Source organism: Rhincodon typus, chromosome 9 (assembly GCF_021869965.1).
Source record: "Rhincodon typus isolate 14 chromosome 9, sRhiTyp1.1, whole genome shotgun sequence".
Classification (NCBI taxonomy): domain Eukaryota; kingdom Metazoa; phylum Chordata; class Chondrichthyes; order Orectolobiformes; family Rhincodontidae; genus Rhincodon; species Rhincodon typus.
In genome coordinates this window covers 90003774-90019176 of record NC_063340.1, presented here as the reverse complement: position 1 = coordinate 90019176, position 15403 = coordinate 90003774, and the positions used below count along the sequence as shown (strand labels likewise).

At 42.7% G+C, this 15403-nt stretch overlaps 1 protein-coding gene across 1 annotated transcript in view; it reads right to left on the bottom strand.

Moving 5' to 3' along the window:
- The window catches only part of LOC109935268 (tyrosine-protein phosphatase non-receptor type substrate 1-like), a 49890-nt gene extending 42364 nt beyond the window's left edge, over window positions 1-7526 (bottom strand). The window contains exon 1 of the mRNA XM_020533932.2: window positions 7369-7526. Coding sequence (XP_020389521.2) covers window positions 7369-7423 — 55 coding nt within the window. The 5' untranslated portion in view covers window positions 7424-7526. The remainder of the gene's footprint in view (window positions 1-7368) is intronic.
- Window positions 7527-15403: the final 7877 nt, after the last annotated feature.

Genomic DNA, 15403 nt, shown 5'->3' with positions numbered 1-15403 from the left:
GGGTCAAAATCCTGGAATTCCCTTTCCAAAGGGCGTTATGGGTTAACCTACATGGATTGCAGTGGACCAAGAAGGCAGCTCACCACCACATTTAAGGGACAACCAGGGACAAGCAATAAATACTGGCTCAGCCAGATATGTCCAAGTCATGAAAGAATTAAATATTATTATACAGAGAACAGCATGAAAACAACCTGTCTGACCTATTATCTCTGCACTAGCCAAACAAACTACCCTGATCTGACTTCCCAGTTCTTGGTCTAAACAATTGTGTTTACTTCCAGGTACTCAGGTGCATTTGCAACTGGTTCTTAAATGCGGTGAGAGTTTCTGCCTCAACTGATTTTACAGGTACTGAGTCCAAATTGGTTCCAAACATGTCCTTTCACTGGCTATTAATTCCTGTGAGAGTTAGGGAGGTAGGAGCACGGCACTTTGAAACAACATTGAACCATTTGACTCTTTGTGTCTGCTCTTAGATAAATGTGAGGTATTACATTTTGGTAATAGAAACAAGGGCAAGACTTATACATTTAATGGTAGGGCCCTAGGTAGTGCTGCAGAATAGAGAGACCTAGGGTTTAGGTCCATAATTCATTGAAGTTTGCATCAAAGATAGACAGGGTGGGTAAGAAGGTGTTTAGCATGCTTGCCTTCATTGGTCAGACCATTGAGTACAGGAGTTGGGACATTATGTTGAGGTTATACAGGACGTTGGTGAGGCCTCTTCTAGAGTACTGTGACCAGTTCTGGTCATGCTGTTATAGGAAAGATATTATTAAAATGGAGAGGGTTCAGAAAATATTTACCAGGATGTTGCTAGGAATGGAGGTTTGAGTTATGAAAACAGGCTGGATTGGCTGAGACATTTTTCACTAGAGTGGAGGAGGTTGAGAGGTGACCTTATAGAGGTTTATAAAATTGTGTGGGGTATAGATAAGTAGAATAGTCAAGGGTGTTTGCCCCAGGGTGGACGAGTTCAAAACAAGGGGCATATTTCTGAGGTGAGAAGAGAAAGTTTTAAAAAGAGCATGAGGGGCAACGTTTTTACACAGAGAGTGGCCCATATGTGGAACACCAGAGGAAGTGGTGGATGCAGTTACGGTTACAACATTTAAGAGACATTTGGCTAAGTTCATGAATAAGAAGGTTTTGGAGAGATATGGGCCAAATGCAGGTAAGTGTGACCAGTTTTGATTTGGAACATGGTCGGTGAGGACAAGTTGAACCAAAGAGTTTGTTTCCTTGCTCTATGACTATGATTCTATTTTTCAATAAGATTATGGCTGATCTGGTTGTGATCTCAGCTGCACATTCCTGTCCATCTGTGATAACTGGATGGAATATCTGTGAGTTTGCAGATAATACAAAGCAGGGTGGGAGGCTGAGCTGTGAGGTGGATGTCAAAATGCTTCAGTGTGAATTGTACAAACTGAGTCAATAGACAAATACATGGCAGATTCAGTATAATGTGGATAAATGTGAACTTCTACACTCTGGGAGATTATTGGGAAGGCAGATAATTATCTGAAAGGTCATGAAATGAAAGAGGAGCATGTGCAGCAAGACTTGGGTGTCCTCATACATTAGTCCCTGAAGGAAAGCATGCAGGTGTAGCAGGCGGTAAACAAGGCAAATGATTATTGTTATATATTGGCCTTCAGTTGAGAAGCAGGGTAGCCTGACCACATCTGGGATACTATGTGCAGTTTTGGTCCCTAATCTGACGAGTGATGTTCTTGCCATAGACGAGGTGCAGCAAATGTTTACCAGACTGATTACTGGGTTGCCAGGACTGATGTATAAGGAGAATTTGAATCAGTTAGCATTGCATTCATCCAGAAGAATGAGGAGCTGATCTCATAGAAATTGACATAATTCTAACAGGACTGAACAGGGTAGGTGCAGGAAGGTTGTTCCTGATGACAGGGGAATCCAGAACGAGGATTTACTGTCTGAGGGTTTGGGGTAAACCATTTGGATTGAGATGAGGAGGAATTTATTCACCCAGAGACTGGTGAGCCTGTGGAATTTATACCACAGAAAGTGGTTGAGGTCAAAACATTTTACGATTTCAAGAAGGAGTTGGATGTAGCACTTGGGGGGAAAGGGATCAAAGGATATAGGGAGAAAGCAGGAACTGGCTACTGAGTTGGATGATCAGCCATGATCATAATGAATGTCAGAGCAGGCGCGAATGATCCATTCCTGCTCTTAACTTCATTCTTTCAATGTTCCTAACCTGCAGTCCCTGACTATCAAAACTCTACTGAACGCAATCTTCAATAATCTCAATCACCCAGCCTCCACTAGCTCTGGTGAAGAGAATTCCACAATCCAACTTCCCTCAGAGAAATAATTTCTCCACATCTTTGCTTTAAAAGGTAGAATTGTTCTTGTGAAACTGTGGTCACTTGTTTCTGTCTCCCAGGCAAGAGAAAACATCCTCAGGTTATCCACTTTCTGCTGTTCCCCCCAAAGTGGGAATTTGGTGGACAATATCCTGTATTGCACACCCATACCCAATCCCTCTCAGACATACCTGCTGACTAATTGAGTTGTAAAAATAAAGCGGATTTTGTTTACCATAAAGTGGTTTATTGCTGCAATTCCCAGGAGTATTACTTCTATTTCACAATGTTCTCTTGTTAAAGAATTGCTCAGTCTTCAATTTAGCTATAAGTTACTGACAAACCCATATTTCAAAAGAGATCTGGGAAATACGGTTTGTGAAAAGTAAATTTCTACATTTCAAGAATGGACGCAATGAAGAAATGTTTGAACAGCTTGAAGTTGTTTTCAGTAGAACAGAGAACAGTACAGCATTGGAACAGGCCCTTCGGCCGATGATGTTGTGTCGAACATGACGCCAAATTAAACTAATACCTTCTGCCTGCCTTTGGTCCATACCCCTTCATTCCTTCCTTATTCATGTGCTTATCTAAAAGCCCCTTAAAATTCCCCTATTGTACCTGCCTCCATCACCACCCTTGGCAGTGCATTCCAAACTCCTACCACTCTGTGTAAAACAACTTGTCCCTCACATCTCCTTTGACTTTGTCCCCTCTCACTTTAAATGCACAGCTCCTAGTATGAGACATTTCAACACTGGGAAAAAGATTCTGACCATCAAACCGATCTATGTATCTCATAATTTTATAAACTTCTATCAAGTGTTCCCTCAGCCTCTGCCACTCCATTTTCATTAGGAGGATTTTTGGACCAGCCATTAGTCAGTTCTGGAATCATTAACCAAATGAACATCTGAAGCAAAAATAATCAATTTCAATGGGCTCTTCATTACCCGACGAAAAACCTGAACATTCAGATATCTTGGACAATTTTAAGACATTGGGGTGCAAGAGGGCAGTTAATATTAATTTGAATGTTCTAATATAGTGAGTTCAGTGAATCTAAAACTTCTCATTTGTATTCTTATTTGTAAGGGTGGCACGGTGGCTCAGTGGTTAGCACTGCTGCCTCACAGTGCCAGGGACCCAGATTTGATTCCAGCCTTGGTTGACAGTCTGTGTGGAGTTTGCACATTCTCCTCGCATCTGTATGGGCTTCCTGCAGGTGCTCTGGTTTCCTCCCACAGCGTAAAGATTGCAGGTTAGGTAGATTGGCCATGCTAAAAATTGCCTGCAGAGTCCAGGGGTGTGCAAATTAGGTGAGTTAGCCATGTTAAAAATCCCATTTGGGGATTGGGTGGGATGTTGTTCAGAGGGTCGGTGTGGACTCAATGAGTTGAATGGCCTCTTTCAGCACTGCACAGTTTGTATGATTACAGTGCAGAAAGAGGCCATTTGGCCCATTGAGTCTGCACCAACTCACTGAAGAGCAGTCAGCCCCTTATCCTATCCCTGTAACTCTGCATTTACCATGACTAACCCACCTAGCCTGCTGGAAAATGAGATGAGAATGGTCAAATGGTTGTTTTTGACCAGCACAGACATGATGGGCTGTCGGGCCTTTTTCTGTGTCGTAGATCTCTATGGTGCAGTTAGTCAATGTTTCAAGAGCTTCTGGTTCAATCACCTTTTTAATAAGTGAGTTCCAGACTCCCACAACCTCTGAGTGAAAACTTTCTCCTCAATTCTCCTCTTAGTCTTCCACCTCTCACATTATTTCTATGGGCCCCCTCCCCCTCCCAAGTGGACCCCTCCACTTCCTATCTACCCCATCAAGTCTGTCATACTTTTACACATCTCCATGTTGTCCCGTGTCAACCTTTGCAGCTCGAAGGGAAGCAACACCAGCCTGTCTCAAATAAAAACAAAGAACTACGGGTGCTGGAGAAACAAAAGCAGAAATTTCTGGAGAAACTCCACAGGTCTGGCAGCATCTGTGGAGAGAAGGAAACAGAGTCCAGTGATCTTTTGTCAGAACTGAAGATAGCCGGGGAAGAGGGGCATTTATGATGATGATGGGGTTTGCAGAGGATAGGGAGAAGAGAAGAGAGGACATGGAGACAGTGCCCAGAGAGAGCTAGATGAAAAGAGTAGGCATTCTCATTGTTTGCCTTTCCCTCCTCTTTCTCTCTCTTTCTCTGGGCATCATCTCCATGTCCTTTATTCTCTCCCACGAAACCCTAGCAGAGGGGAGGCAATGGGCTAGTGGTATTATCACTAGACTGTTAATCCAGAGACTTGGGGAACGTTCTGGGAGCCCAGGTTTGAATCCAGCCGTGGCAAATGGTGGAATTTGAATTCAGTAAATATCTGGAATTAACAGTCTAATGTTTGCCATGAATCCATTGCCAATTGTTGAGGGAAATCCCGTCTGGTTCACTAATGTCCTTTAGGGAAGGAAACCACCATCCTTACTTGGTCTGGCCTACACGTGACTCCAGACCCACAGCAATGTGGTTGACTCATAACTGCCCTCTAGGCAAGTGGGGATGGGCAATAAATGCTGGCCTAGCCAGTGACGCCCTCATCCCATGAATGAATGAAAGAAAAGAAGGGTTACTGGACTCAAAGTGTTCCATCTATTTTTCTCTCTGGCAGGTGTTGCCACACCTGTTGAGTTTCTCCAACAATTTTTACTTTTGTCCTCAGAACATCACCTATGTCTCTGGATTAATAGTCTCACAATAATACCATAAATAGGCTGTCAGCTCCTCTAAATATACAGAAATTGAATAGGCCATTCAACCCAACAGTCAGCCTACATTCATGTCGATGATTTTTCAAGACTCGTCCTTTCTTTCCCTAGCTCAGGCCATCATTTTAACTCTCTACTCACTTCTCCCTTCTTTAAAGGGTCTGGTTTCCCTTTAAATTGTATCTAAATTACCTCAAACAATCTCTGTGGCAATGAGGGTAACACACGCACCACTCCCTGTCTGATGCAGTACCATTGTGATTATCTTACATTGATGACTCCTAGTGCTGTTGTAGAAAATTAGAAACAGAGACAAAGTTTCTCCCTATTTTTCTGACTAACCTGTTCAGAGATGTTATTACACATCTCTGGAGCAAGTGGGGACTTGAACCCAGGCCTCCTGGTCTAGGGGTATGGACAGTCCCTCTTCGCCACAAATTACATTAATGATTCCTATTAGGTCACATCTGTTTTCAATCATAACAAAACCAATGCTGTTAATTTTCTCTTGATTAGTACACTGGACACCCATATTTCTGCCAACATCCTTACCAATCTTTTCTCAACTGTCTCCAGAAACTCTATATCATTTCCATAACATGACAGACAGAATAGTATGCATAATACAGGAGTGGTCTGACAAATGTTAACGGCAACATCAGATTGCCGTCTTGTATCTTACATCTCGCAAATTGAAATGCTCTTGTCACAGTTGCTTTTTACGAACTTGTCTATCTGTGTCACCGCCATTAGTGACCTATGTCTTCATTCCTACCCTACCCTATTTAGATTCCTCTTTGTGAAGTAATGTGCAGCCTCCTCATTATTCTTGTTAAAATGCAATACTTCACACATACTTGGGGTGACAACCAGTTTGGATGAACCCATACACACTGCCCCGTTTAGTCCATTGACAACCTACTGAACACATTCAACTAGATCAGCAGGCATGACCAACCTTTTACAAATCAATAGGGACTCTTCAGACAGATTGATTACACTTGTCCATATGTTCAATCTCTCTATCTCTGATTCAATGCTGAGATAGACAGATTTTTTAATCATTCCAGGAAATCAAGAGTTATTGGGAAAAGACAGGAAAGCAGAATTGGTCAGCCATGATCTAATTGAATGGCAGAGCAGACTTGATAGGCTGAATGGCCTCCTTTTGCTGCTACAACTTATCATTCTATATTCTGGTAACTTGCCTCAAACCAACACTAAGCACACGCACACTGGTAAATATTTGTTGACTGCCTCCTTCCTTTCTTCAAACATAAAGTGACATTTGTGGCTTTCAATTTCAATAACATAATCTCTAGTTCTACAAAATTTCAAATATGATGTGAACATCATCATCATTTTCTCTTCTGTCTTGTTAATATCCTGACACAGAAATCACCAGGTCATGCAGAGTTATTCATCTCCAGGCCTGATGGTTACTTCATTTTTTAAAACGTAGTAATTCCATTTCTTTGTGTTTGGATGGGCTGCAAAGTTTTCAATGAGCAGTCTGGCTATTTCCTTTTTAATCCTTATTGCCTACATCTATCCTTGGTGGGCCCATGGTCCAACTAAACCACTTATTTCCTCTTCACATAATTGAAAAGATTTTTTTTATCTTCTGCACAAGCTACTTTTTCTGTATTCACGTTTACATTTTCTCCAAATCCATAAGACCATAAGACATAGGAGCAGAATTAAACCATTTGGCTTATTGAGTCTTATCTGCCATTTGATCATGGCTGTTATGTTTTTCAACTCTATTCTCTGCTCTCTGGCAATGAGTTTCACAGATGCACCAGCATCTGGCTGAAGAAATTCCTCCTCATCTCATCTCCTTGTTTCCTTTTCCCTTTCTTTTACACTATCTTTGTTTCTTATGTAAGCTTTTTCTTTCGGATAATATTGTCATGACCTCACAGATGGTGCCTGTCTTCTGTTACCTCATGACAGCGACTGTTCATCAAAAGTCTGCATAAAACAGCTGGATGACTTCTCAACCTTGAAGAATATTGCAAGTGAGATGATTTCTCTCCAAATTTGGTTGCCTCCCACATGCTAACAACTGACCTGTGTCACTCAGTGTCAAATCTGACACAGTATTTGCCCACTGAACCACAAGAAAATCAAATTAAGATCTCAATTTTGGAACAAAAAAATGTGACTACAAAATACCCAACCCACATACTTCTGTCTGACACATGAATCAAACTCAAAAATGTAATGAAAATGAAAAGCCAGTCCTGAACATTTACTTACCCACTGCGAGGCAGAGGATCAGAGTCAGGGTTGAGAATTTTAAGCGAACAGACATTTTAAGCAAACTTATTTCTCAAATTCTAAATGCCTTGCTGTTTTGCACAGAATGCTGTGACACTGCTGATATTGCAGACGTGGCTGCATTTCACTCTACTTCTCTAACCGGTTGTTACAGCTTGAATACAAACCACTAAAAGAGGAAGGCATGAGTAATTGGGGCTGTCCTCGGAAAGTAATTCACCAATCACTCTCAACGAAACCAATCTAAATTTGTACTGAATACATAAATACTTTTTCATTTGAATGCAGTGAGTCACGCTCATGTCAAAATCCATAGGCTCTGTGTTAGCTTTAGGTTGGGATCACACAGATTACATAAAGTGGGATCCAGATCATAAGTGATTTGAAAGTTGTTTATTAGTCTGTTAGGAAGTGACAGCTCAAACATATACCGAAGCTAAATGGGCAGCAGAGGTGTCCCACCTGGGTCAGATGAGAATGGGTTAACCAGGTCGGTAGAGAGATGGTGCAGTGCATATATCCCAGTGCTTTCTCCCAGTGAATGTTACAAAGCCTTCTCCCCCAACACAATTCTCTTCACCCTTCCCCCATCTTCCAACGACTATTGATGGGCAGGTATCTGACAAGGATTCACTCCTTCAACGTCCAAGCCCGTGTTAATGTACAAACATCTAAAGGATCAGACAAACTAAGATCAGAAGTAGGCCACTCAGCCCCTCAAGCCTGTTCCACAAAGTTCATGGATTATTTGATTCTCCACATTCCACCTATCCAAGATAATGTTTCAACCCCTTGTTAAAGAAGAATCTATCCACTTCTGCTTTAAAAATATCCAAGGACTTTGCTTCCACCACCTTTTGCAGGGACAGTTCCTAAAATGTATGAACCTCTGTGGCAGATGCGCCTCTGTCATAGATGCGCAACCCTTATTTTTAAACTCTGCCCCCTAGTTCTGATTCTCCCACAAGAGGAACTATCCTTTGCGCATCTACCCAGTCAAGTCCCCTCAGGATCTTGTATGGTTCAATCAAGTCACCTCTCACTCTTCCAAACTCCCAGCAGATACGAAAAAAAAATCACAGATGCTGGAAATACAATCATTGAGTCATAGAGTCATGCAGTATAGAAACAGGCCCTTTGTTCCATGTCCATGCCAATATCAAACTGCAATAATCCTATGTATCGGCACTGATCCATAGCCAACTGTGCCCTGGAATTAGTAGTGCCCATCCAGAAGCTTCTTCAATAATGTGAGAGTACCTGTCTCCACCACCCTCTCAAGGCAGTACCTTCCATATTTCTACCACCCTCTGGGGGAAAACGATTTTCCCTCGAAACTATTTATTCCTCACCTTCAACCCATGCCCTGTGGTCTTAAATATGTCTGCCAGGGGGAAAACGTTCTCAGAATCTGCTCTATATATGCCTCTCATAATTTTGTATGCCCTTATTAGATTCCCCCTCAGCCTCCTCTGCGCCAGGGAAAACAAACCCAGCCTATCCAGTCTCTCCTCATAACTGAGATTTTCCAACCCAGGCAACATCCTGGTGAATCTCCATTGCAGCCTCTCCAGTGCAATCACATCCTACTGATAGTGTGGCAGCCGGAACTGCACACAGTGCTCCATCTGTGGGTGAACCAATGCTTTATAAAGTTCCAACAAGACTTCCCTGCCCCTATATTCTACACCCCGGCTACCCTGTCTACCTGTGCTGACACCTTCAGGGATGAATGCACTTGTACACCAATGTCCCTTTGTTCCTCAGTGCATCCTAAGGATCTACCTTACACTGTGTATATCCTCCCCTTATGAGACCTCCCAAAGTGCATAACCTAACACTCATCAGGATTAAATTCTACCTGTCATTGCTGTGTCCAATTTACCAGCTGATCAATAACAAACTGTAGACTGAGACCATCCTCACTATCAACAACACCACCAATTTTCGTGTCATCTGCACATTTACAGATAATACCTTCTCCATTCACATTCAAGTCATTAACGTAGAGAGCAAACAGCAAAGGTACCAGCACTGATCTCTGTGGTGCACCACTGGTCACAGGTTTCCAAGCACAAAAACAACTCTCCACCATCACCCATTGCTTCCTATTCGCAAGCCAGTTTTGGATCCAGCTTGCCAACCTGCCTTGAATTACATTGGCTTTTACATTTTGGGCCAGCCTTCCATATGGGACTTTGTCAAAGGCCTTGCTGAGGTCAATATAAACCACATAATTTTTTTTTGATTCATTTGTGGGATGTAGGCGTCACTGGCTGGCCAGCACCTATTGCCCATCCGTAGTTGCCCTTGAGAAGGTGGTGGTGAGCTGCCTTCTTGAACCACTACAGTCCACTTGCTGAGGGTTGACTCACAATGTTATTAAGGGGGGAATTCCAGGATTTTGACACAGCCAGAGTGAAGGAATGATGAAATACTTCCAAGTCAGGATGGTGAGCGGCTTGGAGGTAAATTTGATGGTGGTGATGTTCCCTTGTGCCTGCTGCCTTTGTCCTCTTAGATGGAAGTGGTTGTGCACTTGGAGGGAACTATCTAAGGATCTTTGGTGAATTTCTGCAGTGCATTTTGTAAATATTGCACACTGCTGCTCCTGAGCATCAGTGGTAGAGGGAGTGAGTGCTAGTGGATGTAGTGCCAATCAAGCGGGCTGCTTTGTCCTGGATGGTGTCAAGTTTCTGGAATGTAGTTAGACTGCACCCATCCAGGCATTTGAGGAATATTCCATCACACCCCTTCTAATGGTGGTTAGGCTTTGGGCAGTCAGGAGGTGAGTTACTCACCACAGTATTCCCAACATCTGACATTCTTTTGTAGCTAAAATCTGCACTATCCTTATCAATTTATTTTGTCACCTTTTCAAAATTCTCAATTAAATTAGTCAGACAAGATCTCCGTCTGGCAAATCAGCGCTGACTATTCCGAATCTATCCTTTCCAAGTATTAATTAATACTGTGCTTCAAAATTTTTACCAATAACTTCTCTACCACTGACATGAGAATAACAGCTCATTACTACCTGGCCTATCCCTGCTGCCCCTCTACACTTTGATTTTTGATTTTGATTTTGATTTTATTGTCACAGGTATTTTGCAGTAAAAATATGAATACAATGAAGAGCTTACATTTGTTGCCACGAAATGATGCCGTTTTGAATGATTTAAGAATATGGAAAAAGGAAGATATCGCTCGAAGAAAGTTGATCAGTCCTGAGCCAGCTCATCACTGTCAATGACCCCTGCACCGCCATCCCTCCACACCGCTCCGTTGCCACCTACATTGGACTCAACCAACAGCGAAGTTGCCAATTGTCAGGTGCCATCCTTGCCTCTGGTCTGATACTGCTCTGCAGCCACCTCGTTGCCTCCTGCGCCAGAATCACTGTCAGTCACCTCTCTTGTTGCTGGGCAAACCTCATCAATGTTGCCATGGTGCCCTTCCAGCATCACTTTGTCACCTCCAGCACAGCATGCAACCAACAATAAAATCACTGATCCATCTTTTTGCCACTAGTCCTACCTCACTGACTTTGCCTTTGCCGATGTAGCAGCGACCAATTCCAAGTCCTGTGCTTGCTCCAGTAAAACAAGAAGGGGCTCACTCTCCTCCTCACTGGGTCCGGCTCGAGGTCCACGCCCTGGACCTGCCTCAAGGTCTGCACCCTGGGCCCACCCTAAGGTCCACCACTGAGCCCAGCTCAACGCCCGCATCCTGGACCCAGCTCAGGTCCACACCCTGGACCTGCCTCAAAGTCCTCACACTGGGCCTGCTTGATGTTCACTATAGGCCCACACAAGGTCTGTACCTGGGCCTGGTTCGAGACTGCTCAAAGTTTGTACTGTTTCGCTGATGCCATCCAAGCTTAGGGCATGATAAGTAAGTTAAAAAAAGAGAGGAGAATAAGAAAGAGAGAAGCAGTTGGAGTGTACAAGGAGCTATGCTCTGCCACCATTTTGGACCAGAAGCACCAGAACAAAGGAACCACATTAGCTATTCTCCGCATATCTGGCACTTTACCTGTGGCTTGTGAGCAAAACCACACAGACATGGAGAGAATGTGCAAACTCCACACAGACACTTGCCCAAGGCCGGATCGAGCCTGTGTCCCTGGCTCTATGAGGCAGCAGTGCTGACCACTGTGCTGCCGTGCTGTCCCCAGTACAGATTTCAGCATCTGCAGTAATTCGCTCCTTCTATTCATTGACGCCAACTATACCTCTTGCTGCCTCAGGAAGACAGACAACATCATCAAAGTCCCTGGTTATAATCTCTTCCAACCTCTTCCATCAGGTAGAAGATACAAAAGCTTAAACATACATACCAATAGGTTGAAGAGCAGCTTCTTCCCTGCTGTTATTAGCCATTTAAACTGATTTCTCAAATTTTCAATTTAGTGTTGATCTTGCTCTTTGTGTACCTTCTCTGCAGCTGTAACATTGCACTCCTTGGTCTTTTCTATTACCTTCAATGCACTTTGTATGGTATGATCTGCCTGTACTGCACACAAAACAAAACTTTTCACTGTACCTAGGTACACGCGACAACAACAAATCAAATCAAGCCAAATTAACTGATATTCCAATGCAGCACTACGGGACAGCTGTACTGTTGGACATGCCATCATTTGGATTGTGTGAAGCAAAAGCTCCATGCTCCCTGTTGAATGAGGTCAGAAATCACACAACCCCAGGTTATGGTCCAACAGGTTTATTTGAAAACACAAGCTTTCAGAGCCTCGGTCCTTCTTCAGGTGTTAGTGAGAGAGATAGTATCAGACACGGAATTTGTAAGTAAAGATCAAACGGTCACACCACTGATGAGGATGTATTAAACAAACATAAGATGCTGCTAAATCTTTAATCAAAGCTTTTTAATTGATAAATACTATATGTAAATAACCGAATTCCTTTCAAGTCACTGTCCTGAGAGAAATAAAAGTTTTATCAATGAAAAGAAGAGGTGACATTTTAGCTCAGATAATGCTTGTAAAGTGTGAGGCCTTGTTTAGAATCTGTTTGTATTTTGGTTTGTAGTCAGACTGGTTTTATTTCTAAAGTAGTAATTTATAAAATGCCACATTAATTGACTATCTATAAATTGTGTACTTTGTGAACAAAATAGAATGTATCTGCAAATAAAAATTCACCCTGTAGATTTGCTTGTGTGTGTGTGGGACAGAGAGTGTGTGAATGTGGGAGAGTATGTGTGTATGAGGGAGAGAAAGAGACTCTGTGTGTGCCTGTGTGTGTGTGTGTGAGAGAGAGAGAGGGAGAGAGTGTGTGTGTTTGTGTGAGTGAGTTTGTGTGTATGTATGCGTGTGTGAGTGTGTGTGAGAGAGTGTATATTTAACTGTTAATCAATCCTACCAGGACAGATGATCTATTCCTATTCAGAATGTTGTTATCTGAACAATAGTTGCTGCATCTCTTGCTTCAGTGAAGAGACCAGATTTCAAAATTACTTCACAAGCTGTGAAATACTTTGGGAAATCTGGCCGATGTGAAAGATGTTATATGAATGCAACTTTTCCTTGTTGGCTTCTTATGCTGGATGGCAATGACAGAGAATTGGCTCATGTGCAGGAAACTGTGAGTGGGGATAAAGGGTTCTTTTTCAGATTAGAGACCTAACACCATTAGGGTTCCCCAGGGATCAGTGTTGGGACTGCAACTGTTTACAATATATCTTAATGACTGGGAGGAAGAAAGTGAATTTATTGTAGTCAGATCTGAAGATGACACAAAAATAGGTGGAAAGGCCGATTGTGAGAAAGGTACAAACAGTTTACAGAGATATTGACAGGTTAAGTAAGGGGGCTTATTGCTGGCAAATAGAGGGTTACATGGGAAAATGTGAAGTGGTTCGTTTTGGAAGGGAGAACAGAAGAACAGAATATTTTTAAATAGAGAAAAACTGCAGATGGCTGCAACACAAAGGGACTTGGGGGAAGTGTACTTGTGCATGAAACACAGAAAGTTAGCACACAGGGGCAGCAGGTAATCAGGAAGGCTCGTGGAATGTTGGCCCTTATCTCAAGGGTTTGGAATATAAGAATTGGGAAATCTTACTGCAACTGTACAAAGGCTGGTGAGACTACATCTGGAGTACTGTAAGCAATTCTGGTCCCTTATTTAAGAAGAAATAGCATTTCCTTGAAGACAGTTCAGAGAAGTTCACTAGTATGATCCCTGGCATGAAGGGATTGTCTTATGAAAAAGGCTAAATATGTTGTGATTCTATTCATTGGGGCTGAGAAGAGTGAGAGATAATCTCATTGAAACATACAGGATTCTTAAGGGCCTTTACAAAGTAAATGCTGAGGGAATGTTTCTCATCATAAGAGACCAGAGGGCATAGTCTCAGAATAAAGAGATAAGAACATAAGAACATAAGAACTAAGAGCAGGAGTAGGCCATCTGGCCCCTCGAGCCTGCCCCGCTATTTAATAAGATCATGGCTGATCTTTTTGAGACTCAACTCCACTTACCCGCCCACTCACCATAACCCTTAATTCATAAGAACATAAGAACATAAGAACTAGGAGCAGGAGTAGGCCGTCTGGCCCTTCGAGCCTGCTCCGCCATTCAATAAGATCATGGCTGATCTTTTCGTGGACTCAGATCCACTTACCCGCGTTCTCACCGTATCCCTTAATTCCTTTATTGTTCAAAAAAAATCTACCTTTTTTTAGAAAACATTGACTGAAGTAGCGTCAACTACTTCACTGGGCAAGGAATTCCATAGATTAACAACCCTCTGGGTGAAGAAATTCCTTCTCAATTCAGTCCTAAATCTGCTCCCTCTAATCTTGAGGCTATGCCCTCTTGTCCGAGCTTCACCTGCCAGTGGAAACATCCTCTCTACTTCTATCTTATCTATTCCCTTCATAATTTTATATGTTTCTATAAGATCCCCCCCTCAATCTTCTGAATTCCAATGAATATAATCCCAATCTACTCAGTCTCTCCTCATAAGCCAACCCCCTCAACTCCAGAATCAACCTAGTGAATCTCCTTTGCACCCCCTCCAGTGCCAGTACATCCTTTCTCAAGTAAGGAGACCAAAACTGCACACAGTACTCCAGGTGTGGCCTCACCAGCACCTTGTACAGCTGCAACATAACCTCTCTGCTTTTAATCTCAATCCCTTTAGCAATGAAGGACAAAATTCCATTTGCCTTCCTAATTACTTGTTGTACCTGAAGACCTACCTTCTGTGATTCATGCAGAAGGACACCCAGGTCCCTCTGCATAGCAGCATGCTGCAACTTTTTACCATTCAAGTAATAATCCTTTTTATTATTACTCCTACCAAAATGTATGACTTCACATTTATTTACATTGTATTCCATCTGCCAGACCTTTGCCCACTCACTCAATGTATCTATGTTCCTCTGCAAAGTTTCACAGTCCTCTGCATACTTTGCTTTGCCACTCATCTTAGTGTCATCTGCAAACTTTGACACCCTACACGTGGTCCCCAACTCCAAATCATCTATATAAATTGTAAATAATTGCAGTCCCAATACCGATCCCTGAGGCACACCACTAGTCACTGACTGCCAGCTAGAATAGCACTCATTTATCCCCACTCTTTGCTTCCTGTTAGTCAACCAATCCTCTATCCATGCTAATACTTTACCCTTAATGCCATGCATCCTTATCTTATGCAGTAGCCTCTTGTGTGGCACCTTGTCGAAGGCCTTTTGGAAATCTAGGTACACCACATCCATTGGGTCCCCATCATCCACCTTGCTCGTAATGTCTTCATAGAATTCCAAAAGATTTGTCAAGCATGACCTGCCCTTCATGAACCCATGCTGCGTCTGCCCAACGAGACAACTTCTATCAAGATGCCTTGCTATTTCTTCCTTGATAATAGACTCAAGCATCTTCCCCACTACAGAGGTTAAGCTAACCGGTCTATAATTCCCCATCTTTTGTCTACTTCCCTTTTTAAATAGTGGCATCACATTTGCTGTTTTCCAATCTGCTGG